Source organism: Gymnoscopelus microlampas (genome assembly GCF_963454915.1).
Source record: "Gymnoscopelus microlampas genome assembly, chromosome: 23".
NCBI classification, from domain to species: Eukaryota; Metazoa; Chordata; class Actinopteri; order Myctophiformes; family Myctophidae; genus Gymnoscopelus; species Gymnoscopelus microlampas.
Genome location: NC_139960.1, coordinates 18,823,000 through 18,850,844, shown reverse-complemented (window position 1 = coordinate 18,850,844; position 27,845 = coordinate 18,823,000). Strand labels below are relative to the sequence as shown.

The 27,845-nt window shown below is 40.9% G+C and overlaps 1 protein-coding gene across 1 annotated transcript; it reads left to right on the top strand.

Annotated features, from left to right (window-relative positions):
• The first annotated feature begins 9,281 nt into the window (after window positions 1–9,281).
• Window positions 9,282–25,422, top strand: slc26a4 (solute carrier family 26 member 4). The gene is made up of 21 exons (XM_084049992.1): window positions 9,282–9,447; window positions 10,934–11,083; window positions 11,268–11,407; window positions 11,509–11,619; window positions 12,215–12,414; window positions 13,114–13,278; window positions 13,360–13,512; window positions 15,345–15,427; window positions 16,428–16,575; window positions 17,058–17,171; window positions 17,481–17,558; window positions 18,248–18,343; window positions 18,962–19,068; window positions 19,646–19,715; window positions 19,816–19,908; window positions 21,321–21,416; window positions 21,981–22,238; window positions 23,162–23,216; window positions 23,963–24,108; window positions 24,734–24,808; window positions 24,972–25,422. The coding sequence occupies exons 2-21, from the start codon at window positions 10,947–10,949 to the stop codon at window positions 24,993–24,995; spliced, it is 2,349 nt and encodes a 782-aa protein (XP_083906118.1). The 5' UTR covers window positions 9,282–9,447; window positions 10,934–10,946; the 3' UTR covers window positions 24,996–25,422.
• Window positions 25,423–27,845: the final 2,423 nt, after the last annotated feature.

Genomic DNA, 27,845 nt, shown 5'->3' with positions numbered 1-27,845 from the left:
CTTTAACCACTTAAACCCTATACTTTGTTGACTGGAGTCCCCCCAGGGTCTAATCTAGGCCCCCTACTTTCCCCCGCTACACCAAATCTTTGCCAAAAAATTGCTGATTGTGACTTGAGAGCTTGTAGATCCACTGTTTCCGCCGAATGTTCGTACCAGAATAGGAGTGCTAAGGTTCATATGGTTAACAAACACTTTGGATTAAACAGTTGGGCCTTGTATATCGGGGCATTTTGGAGTTGAGAAGATAGATGCTGCCTTCCAACAGGCCAGATGTGATAATATGCAAATTGACCCTTTCAGACCAGGAACGCATCTGCGTGTCATTTTAAGATGTCTTTGGCTATTCAAAAATAGCAGATCTACACGCTATGAGCTTGTAGATCTGCTATTTATTATTTTTGAATCGTGAAAATGTGTGCAAATCTTTGAATATGTTTTTCTTAGATTCAACATTTTAACTCAAATCTTTGCTTCTTGGGGATTCTACAAATGTCTTCTAAATCCTAACAGTTTTTTTGAAAAAACTTATGTTGCTATAAAACTCAAAACTTTTTTTATGTCAAGGACCCCCGAAATGATATGTATTTGGCCGTGGACCCCCATCTCAAAATATGTTGTTCCAGGGATCCCCCAGAAGCAAAGATTTGATTTTTGAATAGCCAAAGAAATCTTAAAATGACACAGATGCGTTCCTGGTCTTAAGGGTTAATGTCCTTTGCTGGTCTCTGAGGGACAGACAAAAACTACATCAGCAAATACAGACTCCAGAGCTGTTGAACAGGCTCTGACCCAAAGCCTGATTTATACAATGTTAAATTCCGTGTCCCTCATCTGCCTATAAATCAGACTTTATGCAGGTTGGTGTGTCTTTGACTTTGACCGGTCTGTACTCATGCAGTTCAGTCGGCCCTTCTCGCAAGTATACTCATCTCTCCTCCCGAGTCCTGACTCATTACATCCATCATGTACCACATTAACAACAACAATATAGCCTAATCATTTTATTTATTTTGGTTGTTCTCTTTTTTTTTTTTTTTTTGTTTAAATTAGAAATGACCTTCTGAGCCGGGTTGTGTTGTCAATCGTGTAATATATTTTTTAGAATAAAAATAAAACACTGTGGGTTTAAATGTTCATATTTTGTCATATTTTCTTCACTCCAAATACATGTTTGACCAACATACTCTTAACTGACTGAGTGGTTCATCTACCGCTGGGCATTTTTTAGAATCAAAGTAAATGTTCATACTTATTACTCATACATATATTCTTACATATTTTATTTTTCTATTTGCCTCTGAAGTGCCATGCTATACAGTACTGTGTTGGCCTCTGAAAGGTTCTGGGTTTGGAATGCCAGCAGATCTCACATACTGTGCAGTGGTTCCCAAACAATGGTTCAGGACCTATTTTTGAGTGAATCCCCTTTTCTTTTTCAATCAGTGAAAATAGCCACTACGTGCTCACAGCGATCCATTGTGAGCTTGCAGATTGGCTATTCTCTTATCCGACTTATAACCAAATATAGGGCTTAAGTGGTTAAATTAATAGCCTATCCTATATTAAAATTGGCTCAAGGGAGGACTGGCCGGCAGGTGGACCATCCTCTGACGTAACGCTCATGTCACCACCATGACTCAGCCATAACCATATAAGGAGTTCCCAATGCAGCTACGCCCAAATATGGAGTGTGTTGTCTAACCTCAATGTGTCGTCATGGTATCAGCAAACGAATCGGTCAGCTCCATATATGGGCATAAAAGGGGGCATGCCCATATGGGCATTTACTGATGACATGGGGGATCTCCATATATGGGCATAAAAGGGACAAGGACTGACAGTTACAGATCTCCATATATGGGCATATCAGTCAGATCGGCGGTGCGACGTAGGTGTGAGGGCCGCATAGTGGCCCGAACTCTAGACGTGGAGGTCGCGTAGCGGCCCGAACCTCTGGTAATTGACATTCCCTCCAAAATATTTGCTGTTCTCATTTAGTTGGTCAAGGCCCAAAAGTCTGACTGGTCTCCAACAATCTCTGACTGGACATCTTATTGCGCCTGTTTTGGTGACTGGACCTCTCCGCCAGGTGTCTGATCTCTGATGGGAACTCTCTTCTTTTCGTGGTTGGATCTCTTGTTCTGCCAGAAGTCCGGTCTCTGATTGGACATCTTTTCATGCCAGGTTCCGGAGTTGGATCTCTGCCAGAAGTCTGGTCTCTGACTGGACTCTTTCCATGGCCACCACCACCAGGTTCTGGGATTGGAGCTCCTATGGTGTGAGAAGGCCAATATCTGATTCGACCCATTGTCCAATCTCTGTTCACTGGACAAGACCTGGTGCTCGGGTTTTGTCCAATCCTTTTGTCTAGTCTTTGTCCAAATGATCTTTGAGACCTTGCCTGAAATAACGATGGTGCCTCAGCACTCTGAGTGGCCTCATGGCTCAGATTACTGGCGGGCTGGTTACCAGTCACCACACCAAGGCGTTTAAAAGAAGCAATGAGATGCTCCACTGCGACCATGTTGTAGGAAAATCCAACGATCAAACTGTTCCCACCACAAACTCAAGTCTTTATCATCAGAATTCAATGAAAAACTATTGAGCTTCGTGCTTGCTTATATAGTAGCATGACGTCATCGAAGCATAGAGTAGGCTACTCGATTCTGTCACTCCGATGTCACAGGGGGGAGGGGGGACTAGAGTGTTTGAACAATGTAACCATGGTAATGTCTTTTGCTAAAGGAGAATCTAATACAACGCTTAAGCCAATTTTGACATAGGATGTATTAAATCATTTCTATTTAAAAATGTATGGTATATTGCAAAGAAAACGTTATTTCTGAAAAAACTGTACTAAGGGCTAACATACAAATGAACTGTACAGTAGCCTACTAAGACACATCTGCAACATGTGGCTTAGTGATGGTGAGGTGATCTAAGCCAGTGGTTCTCAACCTTTTAGACCGCGACCCCCCCAAAAAATGATCATATTTGAACTGGGAATTGTAGGAATTGAGGCATTACATTAGTTTGGCTCGGTTCCACAGATAAATGTTGTGAAAATATCCGATCTACAAGCGGGGGGGGGGGGGGGGGGGGGTTCAAAAGGTCTTAAACTAAAAGTCTTTAATGTGTCACTTTACTGTCATGTGCTGGAGTATTTAAATTTAAATTGACAAACTTGAGGACAGTCAGGGTATGATTATACAATATTAACAGATAAGATAAATAACAAATTAAGTGTTCTTAACTGTTGTGTTGGTGTTGATTTTGTTTGTCTGGGCTGGATTTTGTCAGCACCTGTAATTAGGTTATTTTTGGCATACAGGTTGGAAAAAGCCATCTAAAACCTTAATTTTCAATAAATAAATCCATAATTCAAGCTGCATATAGACAAATATGATAATAAATATGTATTTTCAACAGACATCTCTCTCTCACTGTGCGCACAAACAACGGACGTCCACACGGCGTCCAAGTCACACACCTAAGTATGTAACCACCAACCAACCAGATGTCTACACAAAGTCCTCGGGAGGAAAAATAGATACCAATAAAATTGGTATCTCGACCTGAAAATGCGTTTTCTGTGTAATAAAGAGCTGGAGAGACATGGAGACTCCAGCCAGTACTATCAGTACCCCATTGATGTAATTTGTTCAGGCAGGATTTTGAACTGTCTGTAGCCCACCAATGAGACACAGTGTTAAGTTATGGTTGAAAATGGGTGAAGTGCTCTATGTAAGAGCCTCTTACTTAGTTCATCTCATATTTTGTCATATACTCTTCCTCTTACTAAGACAACTTTACAATGAAACACATCAAAAGTTGTGCTTATAGGACAGTGGTTCTCAACCTTTTTAGGCCGCGACCCCCCAAAATAATCATATTTGAACTGGGGATCCCCAAAGGACCCCCCACCCTGACAAGCACTTGGAATTGTAGGAGGCATGTTTGACTCAGTTCCCACAGATTGATATTGGGAAATCAGCAGGTTGCGAGGCGTTGTGAGCTTGTAGATCGGCTATTTTCACAATTTTTGCCTCTTTATTTTGTTTGACAATTTGGCCGATGTTTGACCACTTTTTCTAGTATGATTTGTTGACCTTTGATGCATTGATGGTCTTTTTCAATTCATCTCTTTTTTTGTATAATAAAAGGTCTTAAAGTCCTTAAATTGTCACTTTAACGTCATCTAGGCCGGGACCCCCCCAAACTCATGTGGGGGGCCCGACCCACAGGTTGAGAACCACTGCCCCAGGGGTCATCACTAAGAAAGCTTGTGATGGACATTTCCTTCAACATTTTATTTTTGCCACCGACATGCAGAACAAGTGATCAGTAATATTACCAGAATCACATATGCCTAGCCCTAAATGTACAGTATAATAATGGACTCCTGATGTGCCATAGTGTCTACCCTATTCCACTGAGCTAAATGTTTTAAAACGAGCCATTTATCAAAAAAAAACAAAAAGGGGGGGGAGGAGTCGATCTACAAGCTCACAACACATCTCACAACACATCATAGCATGTCTTGTCATGTCATGTTCTTTTCTTTTTAGCCAATAATGACGGAAAGTTTGATGTCAGGGAAAAAGTGGTTAGCTATACTTTAGAAAACCTGGAGACTGTGAAGTTATCCACTGTATACTTGCAGGTGGCAGTGCTGATACAGGCATTCAAATTAGATGTAGTGGAGTAGAGGTAAAAGTACTGAAATTGGAAATACTCAAGTAAATTAAAAGTACCTCAAAATTGTACTTAATTACAGTACTTGAGTAAATGTACTTAGTTACTTTACACCACTATTTTCAACAAGGGTAACAGGGTAGGTGGGCGCTAGAGACATCTAGGTACAGGTACAGTAGGCTATATCAAAGAAAATGAAGGATGGCCAAATGTTAACCACTAGGGGGCAACAAGAACTCATGATAGAAATGGACAAAGCCTAAAGGCAGGGCAACAGGTGGTTTTAAATGCTGGCTATTCAAATAACGTGGAGGGGGGGAAACAGTACTTATGTTATAAGTTGGCATTGTCATAAACAATATTATGTTTCATAAATGGTGGAAAGGTGTTTGGACAGATAAATCTTCCATGCTCCCAACATTCAGTTGAGCAGTTTTGTGATGTCAGGAATGGAAGTCCAACCTGTTGAACCCACCTAAATTCTCTATAAACAAATATCATCAATATACATCTAATTAAACTGATGTTGTTACGACTGGAAGCAGTACAGAGGCGCTTGTACAATGCAACCAAAAAGTGCTTATTCACGGACACCAAAAATACAAGAGACATAAACCAGGAGCTCCAACACAGGTGACATGGTGGTGCCTGACTCTCATCTCACCACCAACTGAATTTGCACTGTTTGTTGCTGGTACCTTTTTATACTCAGCTGAGGTAGTTTGGACTTTGGACTCCACGTCAAGGGATATTAACCAATATACAAATACATGCAAATACATATAACATTAACTCCTATAAAATATATGAAAACTCCATGAACTACACCGTTAATGATTCTCCAACATTACACTGTCTACAACAATATCCTTAGCAATTTCACAAACACATCACAACCCCCGCTCTGCCACTCGGACTTGGTCCAGCCCAATTACACTGGCAACAGAACAGCCCAACTTGGTACATGTTAAGCTTACCATCACCCATACTGCACCTCTCATACACATTTCACTTAATTGATCTCTATAGAGGATATGCGTGTGACATCATCATCAAACCCGGAAGTTATGCAGGAATGCCTACTGAGTGTCAAAAAATACTTTCTGGCCTTGACAGCCCATGCATCCAAACAGAAAAGTCATATCTGATTGCATTAAACAACATTAAACAATGTTAAACTCACTTTGCATGTTGCTTTGCCACTCGATTTGCCACTCGATGTGCCATTCACTTTAAGCATGCGCATATCCTCTATAGCACCCATATTTTACACATATTGCACCTGCCAGATTATCGCCAAACATTCTGTCTGCACAGGTGGAACTAGTTAGCTGAGTGGCCATCTCAGCTGGACAGGAAACAACTCAATATGTTCAGTTAAGGTAATCAACAATAAAATCATGACTGCATTTCTTTACTGGCAAACTTAACGTGCAAATTATGCCGTGCAAATACCGAAGTGCTCATATGCTATGCAATTAATCAATCAATCAATAAAAGTTACAATGTACATGTGCAATGGATAAGTAACATTGTGTTACAATGTTGTTTAGATATGGACTATTATCTAAATATCTATCTAAAGTTGTCCTTTATCTGCTGCCCTACCTTTAAATATGAATAGCTTGGGTAAGCCTATATGGTGTTGAAATTATCACCACTATGCTGCTACCTTAAATGTGTTCAAAAGTCGCATAAAGACATTTTTTATCATAAGGATAATTCCTTTTAACAGGTTGTTCATGAAAGTCCTTGCGGTCTTGTTTCCAATGAGAACCTGTGAGCAATTAACCCTTGCTCAGGGACAAATTTCATTTCATCGACACATATGCTGATGTGGCCTGGAATCGAACCTGGGGCAACCAGGGTCTCTGGCTCCCTAGGCGGGCTCACTAACCATTCAGCTATGGCCGCCCCAATGTTGGCCGCCCCATCATGTTTGAAATAGGGCCTATTCAGTTCTGAGCCCTCTAGGACTAGGTCATTGATGCTACATGTCTTCTGCCCCTGGTGGATACCTGTGCTCTGCATACCTTTTGGGGGCTGATCGGTATGATCCAAGATGGCTGCCTGCATGTAGCTCCCTGCATGTTGTTCTGAAGGGACATCATTTCTAATTTTGGAGACGTTATGGTGCAATTTACATTATATATTATATATATGTGTATATATATGTGTGTGTGTGTGTGTGTGTGTGTGTGTGTGTGTGTGTGTGTGTGTGTGTGTGTGTGTGTATATATATATATATATATATATATATATATATATATATATAATATTTATATTGTTACTTATATTTCAAAATGAGCCTTATCTTGATAGAAGCAACTTATAATGAGTTCATATTTTGTATCTTATTTTGTATCAAAATCACGTCAGTGTTTGTATCAAATATGATAATGATAATAATAACTTGAATTTATATAGCGTCTTTCAAAAACCCAAGGACGCTTTACAATACAAAAAATAAACAAACTATTTGCCAAAAGCCTGCGTAAACAAGTGTCTCTTCATTGCAGACTTGAAAGAGTCCAATGTTGGTGTCTGTCGAATCTCCGGGTGCATTTCTCCTTTCCGACATGTCGCCTTTCCGACGTTGACGAACCCTATACCTAACCCTCACCCTAACCCTAACCGCACGCGGAAGCCACTAGTCGGAGTGGTGACATGTCGGCATGGAGAGTGAACACCCGAATCTCCATGGGGAGGGAGTTCCAGAGGTCAGGCAGAGGCTGCCACAGCAGCCACACTGAAAGCTCTTTCGCAGACAGAGGGTCCGCTTATTGCTGTGAGAGATGGTGAGGAGCCCCAAGTCAGAAGACCTCAGGTTCTGCTCCGGGGTGTCATCCTGGAGGAGACCTGACAGTACAGGTGAGGAGGAGCAGTTTGTCGGTGATGCAGAACTTAATCGTAAGCCAGTAGAGGTGTTTGAGGAGGGTGGGGGATGATACAGCGGATGTATGAGTAACATAGTGTCATGGCTGGCTCTTGCCACGACAAATAATCGGGGAGGGAGACCACGGAAAGTATAACAAAAGTATTTATTTAACTAATAAACTAACACATAACTGAGAGATAACTGAGAGAACGTACAAGGAAAGCATAACAATAAAGGAATGAGGTGTGAAGTCAGTAAATCAGTGGTGTAAGTGTGGATGCGTGGAACATGGTGTAGTGCAGGGTGTGTGGATGCAAAGAATAATCAAATGGAACAGAACAAAAGCATGGGGAGTTGGCTGAAGAGGACAGCAGTCCTCTCTCCTCTGGATCTCATCATTCACTGATCATGGCTGGCTTTTATAGACTCCTGGAGGCACCATCCCTCAAAGTTGTCATTATTATATTTTTTTCTTGATGCAATATGCACACTGTTTTTATTAGTGAATTAAAATAATTCAAAAAAAAATTGAAATGTGATATTTAGAGCTAATATTTAGAGTCGAAATTGAGAAATGTACATACATTTGTCATGAGCCTATGAAACCTGATCATTTTGATAATCAGCAATAGCCTTGTGTTTTTAGAGAGGATTCCACACTACCAGAATGACCACATTAGATGAGATCGTCATGGTTAGCCTGATGTGACCTATGTGGTTTGTTCCGTCTTATAGAGCTACCTAACCGTTAGCTGGGACTCTACGATAAAGACCATACAAGATGGAGAAAGGGTGCATTTTTTCTAGTATATTAAGCAATTCACATTTGTCATGCCATTTATAATGTGTTACATACGTTTACCAGATACATTTTGCATCCGGTTTATGCAACCTAATGGCCTTCAACATCCTTCTTTAAAAGTTTGACAAATGAAGTGCTGACTGTCAGCAGGCATGTAATATAAATACCGTACATTATCAGAAAATCTTGACAAGCATTCTCTGTCTGGAAATAGCAGATCTACAAGCTCACAATGCGTTGCGATGTGACGCATTGTGAGCTTGTAGATGTGCTATTTTCAAATGGCTGAAATGTGTAGTGCTGAAGTGGGTAATGTATGCTTTGTAATAATAATCAAAATCTACAAAGTAACTAGTAGCTAAAGTTTTCAAATAATTGTGGTGGAGTAGAAGTACAATATTTGTCTCTGAGATGTAGTGGATTAGAAGTAAAAGTACAGAAAATTTGAAATACTCCAGTAAAGTATAAATACCTAAAACATGTACAGTACTTTAGTAAATATACTTACAGTAGTTACTTTACACCACTGGGCGCACACACACACACACACACACACACACACACACACACACACACACACACACACACACACACACACACACACACACACACACACACACACACACACACACACACACACACACACACACACAAATGCACGACACAGTCACAGACACAAAAGCACACACCAGCGGAACCTAGGGGTGGTCAGTAGTCCCCTTCTGTTTCCTCTGTCAGGGACACACGCCTCCCTTAGCTACACTCCCCCCACCCCTCTCAAATAAGAATTTACCCAGACAGGATTTTGGGAGCAAAAGAGGGCTGTAGGAAAGGCAGGGAGAGTCTTAGTCGGTTATTATACACATTATAGCTTGAACGAGTGGGATAGGAAACGGAGGAAGAGACTCCTAGAGTGAAGGTTTTGGTGTTGTCATTGAATGATTGCTGGCACAGGGCTGTTCATTGAGGATGTGTAATAATACTATGGCATATCCAGTGCTTAGAATCTGAGGAAGACATGCAAAGGACACCTTCGGGAGGATTGACGACAAGCTAAGCCAGGTAGGTGGTTGAGTCAAACTGTTCAGAAGGATCCCCCCCCCCTATACTTTCTAACACAGGCTGAAGTAAATCATTGTGTATCTGCTATATGGAAACAAAAACAAAACACATTGTCACAACTAAACCAAAAAGTCTAGAATAGGATCTCCACCAGGAAATTGATTGATAGTATGTATTTTCTGGCCATTTATTGAATTCTAAAAGTATCAATATGGGGAAATAACATAATAGTGGTGAGTAGATGGGAGAGATTCATGCCTTAGCCCAGGGCTCTTCAACAGGGGGTCCGGGACCCCTAGGGGGTCCTCAGAGTTACTACAGGGGGTCCCCCAAATCTTTTTGTGATATGATTTGAATTTTTTTCATTAACCACTTGAACCCTAGCATCCCTTTTCTGAGGAGAGCTTTAGCCAAAAATAGCAGATCTACAAGCTCACAACGTCTCTCAGCGCGAGGCGTTGTGAGCTTGTAGATCGGCTATTTTTGGCAAAGAGTTATAGGTGTAGAGGGAAAAAAGAGCAGCAAAATTTTATCTGAAACACAATTTTATACAATATAGAGGGGGTCCCTGCTTCATCTCTCTCTCAGCTAGGGGGTTGGCCTGAAAACGTTGAAGATTCTCCTTTTCAAAGTGGCGCCAGCCTGGTGACATTTAACAACAATACGCCTGATTGTAGAAGAGTGGAATCCCACGCTCAGGTTCTGATCCACTTACTGACTCCTAGATGTAATGTTACTGATGGAGAGAGTTACACAGACTCCCTCATTCACTTTGGAAATGGGGCCTTTTAAATGTACCCGCAAGGGTCAATTTAAGTCCATTTGGTTACGTGTGTACACTTTCAGAGTGACAAATGGATTGTGTACTCTCAGAGTTAAATGATCTCAGGATTTGCGGTGTCAGGTTAGCTCCTGGAGGTTTTTAAGATGGACCAACATGAACTGTCATTCTGGGTTGAACTGTTCTGTTTTGTATGTATTCTAAGCCTTAGTGTTTCTGTCATTGATAACTAGGTTCCAAAGACCAGGGGCATTTTTGGACTACAATCACGTTTTATTTGTCCTTGGCTTACCAGCATACCAGCCCCCAGGTTCAAGTCAATAAACTGCCAAGTTCAACTAATGGAAATTTTAGGCCTTTCTCCTTACTTAAAATTTTTGTTTTTAGAGATGTCAAACAAACAAGGATGGTTATCGTTATGTGGTGAAACTGAAAGTAAACAGAACAATAACATCACAGTCAGCCCACATCTGACAAGACTGTATTTGCCAAATGATGTCACATGGGACAATGAACTCAGCGATAAGGTCAAACTAGCTTTGTTTGAACTTTATTCCACAGGCATGATACATGCCAGTGGATACATTTCCTCTAACGCAAAAAGCATGCAATTATGTGAATGAGAAGTAGGCCATTTCTGAAAAAGAAAGAATGTATGTTCAGCCAACCTTCCCTTGATAAGCCAGCTTTAAACTATAATACGTTTTATCAGCAGGTGATCAGCTATGGACTCCTATCTTCCAGAGAATCAATACTGTGTGTCCAGACCCATCTACTCAAACCCCACGTTTGAGGAAGACAATGAAAGACAGAACCATGAACAGAGCACCTTCAAGGAAAGGCTCGGCAGGACATGTGGGAGGTCTGTTGTGTGCGTGCGTGCGTGTGTGTGTGTGTGTGTGTGTGTGCGTGTGGTGTGTGTGCGTGCATGTGAATGTGCACAAGTGCGTGTGTACACAGTAGGCTTGTGAATGTGTGTGCGTGCATGTGTATACGCCTGTGAATGCGTGTTGATTAAATCTACAAACTTCATTCTCCATATGCAGCTGTTCTGGTAGGCAGGCCCTAAAGATGGCGAAAGGTGTATTTCCTTTAATTGACTGGCTCTCCAGATACCCTGTCAGGGAGTGGCTCCCTAGTGATGTCATCTCTGGCATTAGCACAGGCCTGGTGTGCAGTTTACAGGGTATGTGTTTAAAAAAATAAATGCAACTGTATGATGTAATGTATCCAAAAAAAAAAGAAGTGATTTGGTTTTATACCTATAGGTGTGTGTGTTTCATGTAGGTATGGCGTATGCTCTGCTGGTGTCAGTGGCTCCAGTCTATGGTCTATATTCGGCCTTCTTCCCCATCCTCATCTACTTCCTGCTGGGTACCTCCAGGCACATTTCTGTGGGTAGGTCTCATGCGTTTGACTGACAGACAGTTTGTTTCTTTCCAGGTGATGTAAACAATGAACAGAGCAGCTTGTGTCTCAGTCAGTGGTGGAAAAAGTACTACATTTTTTTACTTAGGTAAAAGTACCAATACTGCAATATAGAAAGACTCTGTTACAAGTAAAAGTCCAGAATTAAACATTTACTTGAGTAAAAGTACAAACGTATCGGCATCAAAATGTACTTAAAGTACCAAAAGTAAAAGTACTAAAATGTTTGAAAATATCCGATCTACAAGCTCACAACGCGTAGATTGGCTATTTTCAAATAGCCACGGTATAAAATAGGGCTGAAGTGGTTAATGTATGTTATATAATATCATAATTCATACCTGAAAAGTAAAGTTTTAAAATAATTGTAGTGGAGTAAAAGTACAATATTTGCCTCTGAGATGTAATGGAGTAGAAAGTAAAAGTATTGGAAATTGGGAATACTCAAGTAAAGTACAAATACCTCAAAATTGTACAGTACAGTACAGTACTTAAGTAAATGTACTTAGTTACTTTCTACTACTGACAACAACTTGCCTGTAACACCTCCCTTTTCCCTTCCCAGGGCCGTTCCCCGTCACATGTCTAATGGTGGGGTCTGTGGTGTTGAACCTCGCCCCCGATGACAACTTCCTCCTTCCTTTGAATGGAACCCTGGATGTGAACGGCACAGTGGTAAATGCAGAGATGCTGGACAGGGAGGCAATGGAAACTCAGAGAATCATGGTGGCCTCCACCATGACTGTGCTTGTTGGTCTATTTCAGGTAACAGAAGATGCAGGTTTTTAATAAAAACAAAAACAAAACAACTAGTGTTTATCAATTTAAATCACATAGGGGATTGAAAACGTAAAAGATTGGCCATTTGCCCTCATTAAAGGAGAATTTTGGACCACGGTTTTCTTACCTTTTCTATGATGTTATGATATCCTAGGATGAATGGTACAGTAAAAAAAAACGTCATAACTCCATCCCGTGCCACAGCTAAAAACACGCGCCAATAGGCCTTGCGCTAGATAGCATGTTTTTTTTTGGTGAGATCTGACGTTCATAGTGACAGAACACTATGCAAAGTGATTGTTTTGAATGCGCCACACCGGAAGTCTCGCTAGACGAGATTTCAATCTCGAGATTTCAATTTCGAGATTTCACTCTCGAGATTTCAATCTCAATCAACATGCTTCAGTGGTCGGATACAACCAGTGGCGCAAAACTACCCCAAGCTGCCACTTTGAGCTGCTGACGTAGGCAAAATGTGTCTGTTTTAATTTTTTTAAATAACTAACCAATAACAATTGACGTTGTTTAATATACTATTTAATATCTTACTATTATATCATTGTTGTATACATATTTTAAATTATCCTTTTTTTTTCTTTTCATAATAGTAATAATGATAATAATGATAAATATATGTATTGTTATCATGTCTCCTTACCTACCGTACCTCATCCTCATCCCCAGGTTATGATGGGATTGTTCCAGGTGGGATTCCTGGTGCGTTACCTGTCAGACCCCTTGGTCGGAGGCTTCACGACAGCAGCTGCCTTCCATGTCCTTGTCTCTCAGATAAAGACTGTCCTGTCCGTGCCCACCAGCAACCACAACGGATTGTTTTCTATTTTCTATGTAAGCGTGTCAAAACATCTTCATCTGTGTTGCGCATAGTTCTTTTTCCCTTCTTTTTAGACATTGTTTGTTGGTGTTTAGACACTCATTGATGTGATCACCAACGTGCGTCAAACCAACATGGCCGACCTGTCATCTGGACTGATCACCATTGTCATTGTGATGTCCGTCAAGGAGCTCAACTCTAGATTCCAACACAAGATACCAGTGCCCATCCCCATCGAAGTGATTGTGGTAGGGAACAGAAATATTATTATTATTACATTATTGTTACTAGACGGGTGCCTTGGGGAACTTGGGGACCACGCAAGTCGGGAACGATGTAATTCGGGAGCGGTGTAAGTTGGGAAGTTGTCAGAGTACACACTGTATATCTCTGCTGTCCGGCAGAAACCAGCTATCTCCAAAATGTTCATTTTTCAGGAAATGACAAAAACAAAACAAAAAGTGGAGTTAGGAGGTTTTGTTCATCATTGATAAGAACAGCTGAATGGACCTCTAAGCTCACAATGAGGTTGGAGGTCAAAAGGGGTTGGAGCCTGGAGTCAGAAAAAACAGCTAACTCCACCCCCATTTGGTGGACTTAGCTGGTTTAGAAAGTTTGAGGATCCTATGGAGTTAGCTGGTCTTGTCAGAAGCACTTTTTAATACTTTTCATTGGTTCAATATTGTTTTAATCAACACACAGACGTAAAGGGTGTTCAATAGCACTGATTTATGGAAAAAAATGCAAAAGTGGGAAACATGGAGTTAGCTGGTTTCTGCCAGACAGCAACGATATGTTCCAATGTCCGAAGGCACCGGCCTACTCGGCAATGGTGCAAGTTTGGAACGATGCAAGTTGGGAATTCATGCCCAACCCGTTTATGCAATACCCTTTGTACTTGTTTGTTGTCAGAGTACCCGTTGTACCCGTTCTCAGAGTAGCCAGTGCGGTACTGCGCTGGGCAAGACCTGGGATGTTGGTTGTCTAGGACGGAAATGGTTGAATTTGGCGGAAGTACCGGCCAATGAAATGACGTTGATGCTTTACAAATCCGTTAACATTCTCTGTGAATGAAACGAGTGTTGTGATTGGTCAAAAAATATAATTTCCGGGGGAAGCATGCGAATAGAGTTTTATTGTACACGTTACCACTTTCAGTATATCGGCACAGAGGCACAAACGTGACGCATAGCTCGGACTATCCGTGAAGCCGATAAGTCGGGTCGGCCAATCAGGGAAGTCAATGCCAACAGCCTTCCAAACATACAGAGGTTCAGTGCATCCTGCACAGACCTGTGGACAGACAGATATACTGTAGATCAGGGGTGATGCAACTTTGATGATGGAGAGGGTCACTATATTTCCACACTCACTCCAGAGGGCCACATTGCATATACTGTATTAAAAAATAGCTAAAAAATAGCAGATCCACAAGCTCAAAACGCGTTGCAATGCAACGCGTTTTGAGCTTGTAAATCTGCTGTTTTTGCTATTTTTTTAATTGGAATCCTGATTATTTGTTTGCCATTTTTTAATTGGAATCCTGAAAAGTAACATTTTTATTTAATTTCAAATGCATTTAGTTATACTTATGTAAACTTTATGAACTTAAATACAAATATATTGGACATAAAAAAGACAATAGAATATTAATACTAGTCATTTAGCTACTAATATAGACTGAAGTAGTGAATTGTAACAGCTGAAATATATATATCAGTATTTTGATATTAACCTGTGGGCCGCATTAAGTGAAGGTGGGGGCCGCATGTGGCCCCCGGGCGCCAGTTGCCCATGTATGCTGTAGACAGTCGTGGTATTTTGGTCCTTGGAAACCATTAGTCCTTTCAAATTCCCACTGCAATTCCCACTGCACACCCCTGGGTCATTTAAGGTTTAAGGTTAATCGTTCGGACGGCGTCCGAGTTATGTCCGGGACAGTCATACACAGACAGACACACAGTAAATAAAAGCCATACCATAAAATCATCATGTACGTATATGCCATAACCCTAGTCCCATAGTCCCTTCATTTGTGTCTTTGTCTTGCCTCTGTCTGTCTCTCTCACCCTTGTATCAGACGGTGGCTGCGGTGGGGATCTCCTACGCCATGGATCTGGAGTCGCGCTATGGCGCCAGTATTGTCCGCAGCATCCCCAGGGGGTTAGAGTACTTCCTGCTTCCTGTCCCCACTTCTGAAGACACAGAGAGTTTTTTATTGACTCTTATTGTCATCACTGTTAAGTAATGCAGCAGCCAGGCACAGTGCAGAAAAACAATAACGTTGTGTGACTGCCAGAACAGTGACCATACTGAAGTGAACGCTGGACGGACTGGTTCCAACAAAAACACCCAAATGAATGCACACCACGCTGTAGCCAAAGTCATTATAATAATTTTAGCTCTCGCTAACAAAATAAATAAATTGGTTAATCTTTAAAATGTCTATATTATCAGTCAGTATTAACCACATTTACAAATGTATGTAAACAATTCAACTGTTTTCACATATTAACAAAGTCATATTTGTCACAATTATGAAGTATATAGGGCTTAAGCAGTTAACCCCTTAAACCCCAGCATCCTTATTGTGGGGAAGTGGGGCTTTTGCAGAAAATAGCAGATCGACAAGCTCACAACACGTTGCACTGCGACTCGTTTGGAGCTTGTCGATCCGCTATTTTCAGCGAAAATCTTCTCCACAAAAACAGAAAATACTCGGGACTCCGGTCAGCCATATGGGGTTTAAGTGGTTAATTATGAGTATTGAAAAGTAAAGTTTACACACTACCACTTAAGTAAGTGTGTGTGTGTGTGTGTGTGTGTGTGTGTGTGTGTGTGTGTGTGTGTGTGTGTGTGCGTGTGCATGTGCGTGCATGTGTGTCATAAACAGGTTTGTTCCAGCACAGCCTCCTAACACTGCACTGTGGTTGGGCATGGTGGGTTCTAGTTTCTCCACCGCAGTGGTGGGTTATGCCGTGGCAGTCTCTGTAGCCAAGGTCTATGCTACAAAACATGATTATGTCATTGATGCCAATCAGGTGTGTATGTGTGTTTGTGTCGTGTGTGCGTGTGCGCGCGCGCGCGTGTGTGTGTGTGTGTGTGTGTGTGTGTGTGTGTGTGTGTGTGCGTGTGCATGTGCGTGCATGTGTGTCATAAACAGGTTTGTTCCAGCACAGCCTCCTAACACTGCACTGTGGTTGGGCATGGTGGGTTCTAGTTTCTCCACCGCAGTGGTGGGTTATGCCGTGGCAGTCTCTGTAGCCAAGGTCTATGCTACAAAACATGATTATGTCATTGATGCCAATCAGGTGTGTATGTGTGTTTGTGTCGTGTGTGCGTGTGCGCGCGCGCGCGCGTGTGTGTGTGTGTGTGTGTGTGTGTGTGTGCGTGCGTGTGCGTGTGTGTGTGTGTGTGTACACGCACACACCCGGGTGTGGGTGTGTTTATTTGTGTTTAAGCGTTTATCAATTTCCTTCTAATCAGGGTCTTTTCACCGGAAGGAACTGTTCCACTGAGGGAGTAAGGCCAACATGAAAGGCATTACCCAGCAGCCCGTTTTTACAAGCCCTTCCCTAGGTCTCTGTGACACACTGTGTCCTGGATGTTTTGAAGTTAATTCAGTCGCACACACGCACGCACACACACACACACAGTGGGGTTTCCACGCTAGGATTGACCTCAACATACTGAGGATTGGAAGCGTGTAGTTGTAGTTTTAATCTGATGGTCCTTGTCTTGTGTGTGTGTGTGTGTGTGTGTGTGTGTGTGTGTGTGTGTGTGTTTGTTTTAGGAACTGATAGCATTTGGGTTCAGTAATGTCTTCTGCGGCTGCTTCTCAAGCTTTGTGGCCAGTACAGCGCTGTCACGGACCGCTGTCCAGGAAAGCACAGGGGGGAAGAGTCAGGTACACACACACACACACACACACACACACACACACACACACACACACACACACACACACACACACACACGAACAACAAACAAACAGGGGAAACACAGAATCCTACAGTATATAAACAAATAGACAAGTAGTCACACACGGCACAAGTTAGTGCTTGTACTCTTGAACCTTTGCACAACAATTGTAATATACAATGTAGACACACACGTGTCAAACACACACACACACACACACACACACACACACACACACACACACACACACACATACGCCTGTCGTCAGATTGCTATGTGTGCGTTGTTCTTGTAGGTGGCTGGTGTTATCTCTGCTGCCATGGTAATGATTGTGATCCTGGCTCTGGGCCACCTGCTGGAGTCTCTGCAGAAAGTGAGGAAAATGTTTGTTCCCGTGTGTGTGTGTGTGTGTGTGTGTGTGTGTGTGTGTGTGTGTGTGTGTGTGTGTGTGTGTGCGCGTACTTGTGTTAAATTTACTATACATCTGAGGGCCAAATGTCCCCACAAGTATAGCAGAATTTGAGAAACAGATATTGTGAGGACCATGCTCCTGGTCCTCACAAGAGAAACGGTTGTTTTGACGTTAATAAAGATTGTTAGAGATTGAGGTTGGAGTTAAGTTTTAGGATTAGACCTTTAGAGGTTAGGTTGGAGTTATGCCTGATTCATACCGGAAAATAGCTGATCTACAAGCTCACTACGCGTCATGCTGCGACACATTGTGAGCTTAGATCAGCTTTTTTCCACCTTTAGGCTAGTTGAAAACGGCAACAACCCAAACATTTTTAATGACATTCATTAAATCATCATCCTAAAATGTTGATGTCCTCAGACGTGTGTGTGTGTGTGTGTGTGTGTGTGTGTGTGTGTGTGTGTGTGTGTGTGTGTGTGTGTGTGTGTGTGTGTGTGTGTGTGTGTGTGTGTGTGTGTGTGTGTGTGTGTGTGTGTGTGTGTGTGTGTGTGCGTGTGTGCACGCGCCCGCGTGTGTATTTGTGTAGTGTAGAGCGTGATTACGAGAAGCCGAACGTGACCTAATGTGTTTTCTTCCTGTTATTTTCCCAGTCAGTGCTGGCAGCCATCGTCATCGCTAACCTGAAAGGAATGTTCATGCAGGTGACGGAGGTGCCCAGTCTCTGGAGGCAGAACAGAGCAGACTGTGTATGTCTCATGCTCCTCTTAATTACTCATAGGTACAATGCTATGGAGCTAGCAACATGCCAACAAGTACTGACATAAAACAACTTCAATGATGCAACAGTTACACGTGATGAACACGAGGAACATACAGAAGATAACACATTTATGCCAGATTGTTATTATAATGCATTTACACACAGCAGACCCATAAGCTCACGACCCAGCATGACACCGCAGGTTGTAGATCTGCTATTTTATTTTATTTTATTTTATTTTATTTTATTTTATTTTATTTTATTTTATTTTATTTTATTTTATTTTATTTTATTTTATTTTATTTTATTTTATTTTATTTTATTTTATTTTATTTTATTTTATTTTATTTTATTTTATTAATGTTTAATAACTTCAGATTTTTTTAAAGATTCTTGAAAAATATGAAACATTTTGGAAATTCTGAAAACAAACCACCGGGCCTTTTCATCACTATAGAACATACACACACACACACCAATATATTACACATGTCTGTAAGAAATTTTAAATGTGATCAATTGTCATGAACAGCTTTCCCATTCACAAGGACTACACAGCACTTTGCTAGGTTTTGTCATAATATATTGGGTTTTTCCCTCCCAGTTCATATGGCTGGCCACCTGCCTGGCCTCAGTGGTACTGGGGCTGGACGTTGGGCTGCTTGCTGGTCTGGTGTTTGAGATGGGAACTGTGGTGGTCAGGACACAGTTGTGAGTAAATACAAAATACACTCTGTTATAATACTGTTCATGTATGTTTAGTTAAGAGATCTATTACTACTGTATCACAGTCTTCACTGTTTTGGAATATATATACGTTTATTTTGTGTGTCAGTGGTGGCCATTTGTAAGATGTGTGTGTTGTTATTGTTTTTGTCCCTTTTAAAAGAACTTGATTAATAATTAATTGATAAATATAGATTCTGGACTCTACTGACTTACTATGTAGTATCTTTGCAGTTATTAAACCTACGCGAGTTTTATTTCATTAATAATTATATGATCAAGCACCTTTGTTATTCTATCACAAGATTAAGAGACGTAAGAGTCAATAAAATGTGACTATCAGTGCAAAGTTCATTTAAAAATAAAGCAGGCTTGGAGGCCCACTGGTTTTTGTCTCTAATAATAACAGAACTATTGACCTTGAATACCATTGGTGTTTTTCCATGTCTTATCATGATAGCCTACATTACAGCATGGAGATTTCATTCAGGAAATATTGACACTAGTCCTTTTTCCCGACACATGATGTGTGAATATGTTAATGTTTCCCGTCCCTCCATAGTCCTGCATGTTCCACACTTGGAAATATACCTGGAACAAACATTTACAGGAACATGAAGGACTACAAAAATGTAAGGCTGCAATTTCTTTCATACATGATTCTTATGACATCATTTGATAGTGTATAGATAGATACATTAATATGAAGCCCCTAATTAATATTCTAATTAGATTGCAGAGATACCTGGGATCAAGATTTTCAAGTGCTGTTCACCCATCTACTTTGCAAACATTGATTACTTCAAAGAGCGGCTGCGGGCCACAGTGAGTAATAACTCCACAATAAACTCTAATCACACTGAGCCTATTACAGTATACTGTAAGTAAGCAGAAATGTCCAACAAAGTGTCCCGATATTGGAAAATAACATACAGTATGAGACGGTGGCAAAGAAACACTACTCTTTGTTCACTTTGCGTTATGGAGTTCTTGTCCATTATTTTCCAATATCGGGTCTCGTCGTCATGCATAACGCTCACATAATGTAGAAAATGTACTGTATTGTAGAACTATCAAGCTTGAGGACACCATTCAAAGTACTGGGGCATACATGGGCAACTGGCGGCCCGGGGGGCACATGCGGCCCCCACCTTCACTTAATGCGGCCCGTTTACTTCAGTCCATATTAGTAGCTTAATGACTAGTATTACAATTCTGTTGTCTTTTTTATTTCCAATGTATTTGTATTTAAGTTCATAAAGTTAACCTAAGTGTAACTAAATGCATTTGAAATTAAATAAAAATGTAACTTTTCAGGATTCCAATGAAAAAATAGCAAAACAAATAAGGTATATGCAATGTGGCCCCCTGGAGTGAAGTGTGAAAATAAAGTGTCCCTCTCCATCATAAAAGTTGGGCGACCGGATAGAACAGGACGGCCGCGTCCATTGAGTTCAGTGGAGAAGTGGCCCCCCCGTTCTATTCGGTTCCTCAAGCTATATACTACGGGTTATGCCCTAAAACAGGGGTCTTCAACGTTTTTCAACCCAAGGACCCCCTAGCTGAGAGAGAGATGAAGCAGGGACCCCCACTATATACAATGTATTGTGTTGCAGATTAAACCTTTTCATAGATTTGATAGCACTATCATCAGTGTTGTGTTGGATTCATGTTGATGTGTATTTTCATGATTGAACCACTTAAACTGTCTATATTTAGTAAACTTGACCTTTCACTGTGTACTTGGTCTCCTCTTTTTTCCCTCTACACCAAACTTCTTTGCCAAAAATAGCCGATCTCCAACCTCACCACGCCGCGTTGTGAGCTTGTTTTTCGGGCCGGCAGTGGCTCAGGGTTAGGGGTGTAGAGTGAACTGGAAACCGCAAGGTTCCCAGTTTGATCCCGGGCTGGGGCGCTCCCCCAGAGTTACTGTCGAAGTGTCCTTGAGCAAGACGCTGAACCCCTAATTGCTCCCGATGAGCAGGTTGGTGCTTTGCATGGTTTCCTGCGCCATCGGTGTATGAATGTGTGTGTGAATGGGTGAATGTAATGCACAATCTATGATTCTATGTAAAGCGCATTGGATAAAAAGCTCTATATACATGCACCATTTACCATTTACACAAAGATTTGGCGGCCTCCCTGTAGTAACTTTGAGGACCCCCTAGGGGTCCCGGACGCCCCTGTTGAAGACCCCTGCCCTAAAATATATGAACCACTTGCCACTTGCCCTGCAGGTTGGTTTTGATGCTGTCAGAGTGTTCAAGAAGAGGAATAAAGCGCTGAAGGAAATCCACAAACTCATAAAGAAAGGAAAACTGAAAGCTACAGAGGTAATTTAAATCTCATCAGTCATTTCCCTCCTGGAGTTTGTCAGTGTTTAGTACTTTGTCGTATGACGGTGTCGCAAACCTAAATAGCCTATAATCTATATAATCTATAAACTGATGTGTCGCATCCAGTGGTGTAAAGTAACTAAGTACATTTACTCAATTACTGTACTTAAGTACAATTTTGAGGTACTTTTACTTTACCGGAGTATTTCAAATTGTCTGTACTTGTACTTCTACTCCACTACATCTAAGAGGCAAATATTGTTCTTTTACCCCGCTACAATTATTTGAAAACTTTAGTTACTAGTTACTTTGCAGATATAAATGATTACATTATAAAACATACATTTTACTTTTGGTACTTTATGCACATTTTGATACCAATACTTTTGTACTTTTACTCAAGTCAATTTTTAATCCCGGACTTTTACTTGTAACGGAGTATACTTCTACATTGCAGTATTGATACTTTTACTTAAAAGTAAAACATTTGAGTACTTTTTCCACCACTGCGACACGGACACCGTCGTACGATGGAGCATAAACGAAGCATTTATCCCTCAGACAGGAGAGGTTGTGCCGGGCAGGGCGCTGGGCATAGAAAACAGAGGATTTCAAAGTGAGAGGAGCAGTGCAGGGCCGGACCTCGGTCAGGCAGAGGATGGAGGAGACTGGGCCTCCTCTGAGGTGGAGGTGTGGGTGGACTGGTCCTCTGAGCTGCCTGTCAGGGTGTCGGTGCCAAAGGTTCACGTCCACAGTCTGGTTCTGGACTTCACCGCCGTTTCCTTCCTGGACGTGGTGGCTGTCAAGAGCCTGAGACTGGTGAGTTCACCTTTTCACCTATTCATTCTACTTGACAGTGTTGATTTTGACAGCAAATTTTGATTTAGTTTTAGTCATAGTCTTTTGAATAAAATTCCATTTAGTTTTAGTCATATTTTAGTCATCTGAAATGTTTTAGTTTTTGTCTAGTTTTAGTCGACTAAATATCATAAGATTATAGTCGACTAAATCTACAGTTGATTTAGCTGACTAAAATGTATTTTGGCGGTGCCTTGATGGCGTCGTAATGACTGATTTTACACTTTGTTGCATGCTGAAAATAGCCGATCTACAAGCTCACAACGCGTCACGCTGCGACGCGTTGTGAGCTTGTAGATCGGCTATTTTCAGCATGCAACACCCAAGCGCAACCAAGCATAAAATGACTTGTCTTTTAGTTCTACTGGATCTCTTCTCCACTAGTCCCTCCCTAATATTTTAGTGTAGTTTTTATTTGTTGACTAAATTGTCAATATATTTAGTCTTAGTTTTAGTCATCATAGCTTAGTTTTTATTTTGTTTTTATTTAGTTTTCATCAGTGAAAAAAGGTAGTCGACGTACATTTTTCGTCATAGTTTTAGTCGACGAAAATCCACACTGGTACTTGAGCACATATTTCATGTACGGTATATTGTACATGATAGTGATACAATCGCTGTGACCATGGAATTACCATTTACATAGAGGACAAAGTGCCTGAATGAATGAATGAATTAACGAATCAACAAATGAATGAATTAACGAATCAACAAATGAATGAATGAATGAAGAGCTAAAGGAGAAAATGTTAGAGGAGAAATACTATAAGCTGGGAGAGAGAGCTGAAGTGATGTGTGATTATGTTGTGCATCGGCAGACATTAAAAGTCTCTCTGTTTAATGAGCATAGTCAATGTAATTCCCTACTTTGCTGTCCTCAACAGGTCATCAAAGAGTTCTTGCGAATTGGAGTCAATGTTTACATTGCGGGCTGTGATGGTACTTTTTGCTATATTATTGTTATGTTTGTGTTTGCTTTCTGAGCTTCTTCTCCCTCACATAACAGTATAGTTACTTAATTGACCGGAGTCCCACATGGCTCTATACTAGATCCTCTAATTTCTTCCCTCTGCATCAAATCTCTTCTACGAAAATAGCTGATCAACAAGCTCACAGTGTCATGTTCCAACACGATTTGAGCTTATATTGCTGCTGTTTTCGCTGTGTTGTTCACCCCAGAACAGTGACTCTATAGCAGGGGTCTTCAACGTTTTCAGGCCAAGGACCCCTTGGTTGAGAGAGAGATAAAGCAGGGACCCCCATTATATATTGTATAAAATATATTCTTTCTTCATAGATTTCATAGGCAGCTTCATAGACTTGTTTCACAGCACTATCATGTTGTATTCATGTTAATGTGTATTTCCAGACATTTAACCATGCTCTTAAACAATACTTAGTAAACCTGACCTTTAACTCTGTACTTAGTCTGCTCTTTTCCCCCTATACCAAACCATTTGACGAAAATAGCAGATCTACAAGCCGTAGATCTGCTATTTTTGGCTAAAGTTCTCCTCAGAATAGGGATGCTTGGTTGAAGTGGTTAATGTAAAAATCACACAAAGAAATTGGGCGGACCCCCTGTAGTAACTCTGAGGACCCCCTAGGGGTCCCGGACGCCCTGTTGAAGACCTCTGCTCTAATAGGGTTCAAGTGTTTACTGTAACTGTCATTTTATATTTCAGACGAAATTGTGCGGAAAATGGAGGCCTTTGTCTTCTTTGACGAAACTGTTACCAGAGACCTCCTTTTTGTCTCTGTCCACGACGCCATTCTCTTCATCCAATTAGAGGCAGCCAGTGGAAACACACAGGACGCCATCATTGGCAGGGTGAGTGCTGCATAACCAGCACAACATGTTTCTGTCTGTGAAGTAGTGCTGATTTTGACAGCAAATTTGGATTTAGTTTTAGTCTTTTGAATCAAATTCCATTTAGTTCTAGTCATATTTTAGTCATCTGAGATATTTTACTGTTAGTCTAGTTTTAGTCGACTAAATCTACAGTTGATTTAGTCGACTAAAATGTATTCTGGCGGTGCCTTGATGACGTTGTGACGCTGATTTTACACTTGGCTACATGCTGAAAATAGCCAATCGACAAGCTCACAACTGTTGTGAGCTTGTAGATCTGCTATTTTCAGAGTGCAACACCCGAGCGCAACCAAACTTGTCTTTGACTTGTCTTTCAGTTCTTCTGGGTCTCTTCTCCACTAGAGTCCCTCACTAACATTTGTCTAGTTTTTAATTGTTGACGAAATTGTCATTATATTTAGTCTTAGTTTTAGTCATCATAGCTTAGTTTTTATTTAGTTTTTATTTAGTTTTCATCAGTGAAAAAAGGTAGTTGACGAACATTTTTACGTTATAGTTTTAGTCGACGAAATCAACACTGCTGTGAAGTTAATGTCACGTAGGAGTTACATTCACAGGCTCTATTCTTCTTGTCTTTGTCCAGATTTCAAATAGCAAAGAGCCCCCCCCTTTCAGTGAGGAAGAGGACCAGATTGAAACCTATGATAACCAGCAACGGGTGAGGGGCAATATCTTTCACTTAACTTTTTGTTTCCCAAACTGAACAAAAAAAGGTTCTGACTGCACATTCAGGTCCCTGCAAGTGTCTATAATTACAACCAAAAGCTTTGTGCAAAATTTAGAAGCCCTGACAATATCCATTGGTTTTCTTCCATTTACAGGCAATCAATGGTCTTTCCAACTGATGAACAAAAAAGAAGAGACAGAGAATTTGAACATTGAATAGTGGCATCTACGACTGACAGCTGCAGAAGGCATCTATCAAGTAGGGATCAGTGTCATAATATGGGACATTATGGACAGAATGTTAGAATGGATTATCCACCTATATCAGGTGGGCACACGTACACCCAGTCAACTGAATGCTGGAGATAACAAATAATAACCAGACAGGTGATTTTTTTGCCGACACTTTAACAGAATTGTTTTAAGGAATGGAATGTTGGTTGACCTGTCTGTTGGTTAGATGGTTGATCTGTTGGTCCGTTGGTCCATCTGTATGTCCAACACGTTGGCTCCAATCTAAATATCTCTTAATCTACTGGCTGGATTGCCATGGGACTTGTCACGCACCTTCCCTATTGACCTTGGTGATCCCATGGCCCTTCATGTAGCTCTATACCCTTAGGTATTAATTTCCACTTTTCTCCGCATCCTTATATCACATTATTAATGCTGTGTTTTAGTGTTTTTGCGTCTCCTCCAACTCACCAAATCCGTCATTTAAATAACAATGTACCCTGGTGCAAAGCAGGCACCCCGAGTCTTAGAGGGAATGGGAGATCACAACCCTGCATTGCTTTGCACCCAGAAAACTTGCTGTTTAACTGATAAATCAAGTAAGTGCAGTGGCCTACTTTATCCTACTTTATCCTACCTTTACTTTGTGCTACTGGGACAAAACGCCATCAACCACACCATGTTCATTTCCTTGCATGCTCCATGAAGAACACAAAGGGTATAAATGTAGAGCAGTATTCATCTCTGGGTGAGCCCTGTGTATCCACACGGCCATGGATGATCTGTATTAGAAACACTTCATTTCCTCCCTCCCTTTCCTAGTGGTCCCATGGGGGGCCATAGGAGCCAAGGGACGACTGAGGACCTCGTCTGAACCTGGGAGAGACAGACAGACAGACAGACAACATGAGATGAAACACAGACAGGGCAGAGAGCGAGACAGGTAGATTGTGAGCAGCAGTGGTGGAAAGTAAGTACATGTACTCAAGTACTGTACTTAAGTACAATGTTGAGGTATTTGTATTTTACTTGAGTATTTCCATTTTCCAATACGTTTACTTCTACTCCACTACATCTCGGAGGCAAATATTGTACTTTTACTCTTAAAACTTACTAGAACTTTGCAGATATAAATCATTATATTAGAAAACATACATTAACCACTTTAGCCCTATTTTATACCTAGGCTATTTGAAAATAGCAGATCTACAAGCTCACAACGCATCTGATCTGCTATTTTCAAACATTTCAGTACTTTTACTTTGTAAAAGTACATTTTGATACCAATACTTTAGTACTTTTACTCAAGTAAATTTTGAACACCAGACTTTTACTTGTAACAGAGTACGTCTACATTGCAGTATTGATACTTTTACTTAAGTAAAACATTTGAGTACTTTTTCCACCACTGATTGTGAGACACAGATGGGGTGTGGTGAACAAGGTGTCAGTTATGTTAACGTTATTATGGCTTATGGTCCTCCCTCTCACTGTAAATCCTATGGGTGAGGGCATCTGGGCATAGAGAGGGCATCTGGGCATAGAGAGGGAAAGAAACAAACAAACAGATTCAAAGACTTTATCCCTTTTTCCAAAAGGCTCGTATTGTATGTAGAGTATAATAGTTATATCTTTTGAAAAGTGAATACTATAGCCCTACAGACAGTATGTACACGAGATTTCAAGACCCAAACGAACTGTAAGTGCTGGTGTTGTGAGCCATGCCCAGGACGTTGGCATAACATTGTGTTTATTCATATGCTTTTGTGTAAAAATAATAGATCTTGACAATTTATGCAATAATAAAAAATATTCAGTCAAATGAAATGTGCTGTTACTGTACATGTACTAGCATTTAACTATTGTTTTGTAATAACATTATTACTGTGGCTTACTATCATTTACTGTCATTGATCCAGATGACAAAGGAAACCTGTACGCCTCACCTTGTAACGCTGAAGGTCTGGCTGGCAACATTGTGTTTGCTTTGCTCTCATGCATGATGCGCACAGTACCACGATACAGTGCTGTACATTTCAACATTAATCACACAGTGGCTCACTTTCCCATGCACACCCGGGACCCTGGCCATGATACTCAGGGGAACTCCAAATGACAGTGACTCTACAGCCAGGCGGCAGACCATAGAGGTTTGGTGAGTTTGTCACTTCATTACTTTTCTCTTTTTTTTTGTGCAGTTTCCAGTACAGATAATATCAGACAAATCAAACATAGACATACATGCAAATTAAACTAATTTATAAATAAACCTCAAATAGCCTTAAGATACACTTCGTCACATAGTCAGTTGACTTTTAAGGTACTGAATACATGACTGTGTTATATATCTAATGTGCAATAATTTTTGTGATGGATCGAGGCATTTTAGCTAAGATTATGAAGATCTGTTCTTCTGGGGTTAGGACATTGAAATAGGTGTATCTCTGGCACCAGAACTGACAACCTCTTTGACATTGTTCTCTCTTTTGACCCTTTTGATTATCAGCGCGTTGTGATTAATCGTTGATTACAAATGGTACAGTAAGGCTTTGTAAGGAGCGCATTAGATTAGAATTCCAAATAAGAAGGTTGTCAAATAAGGACAGTGTTGCAGCATTATCTGGTTGCAGATATTTATGGTCCTGTTGGGGTTAAAGTTTGCACCATAAAAAACACCTGTTATGCGTTGCTCACGCTTCCTCGCGTGCTCTGTGGTCGCTGAGATTCCCCAGTAATGGAGAGTTTTATTGGACATTGTGGAGTATTTTACGCCGGAAGGTGACATTTGTTTTCAA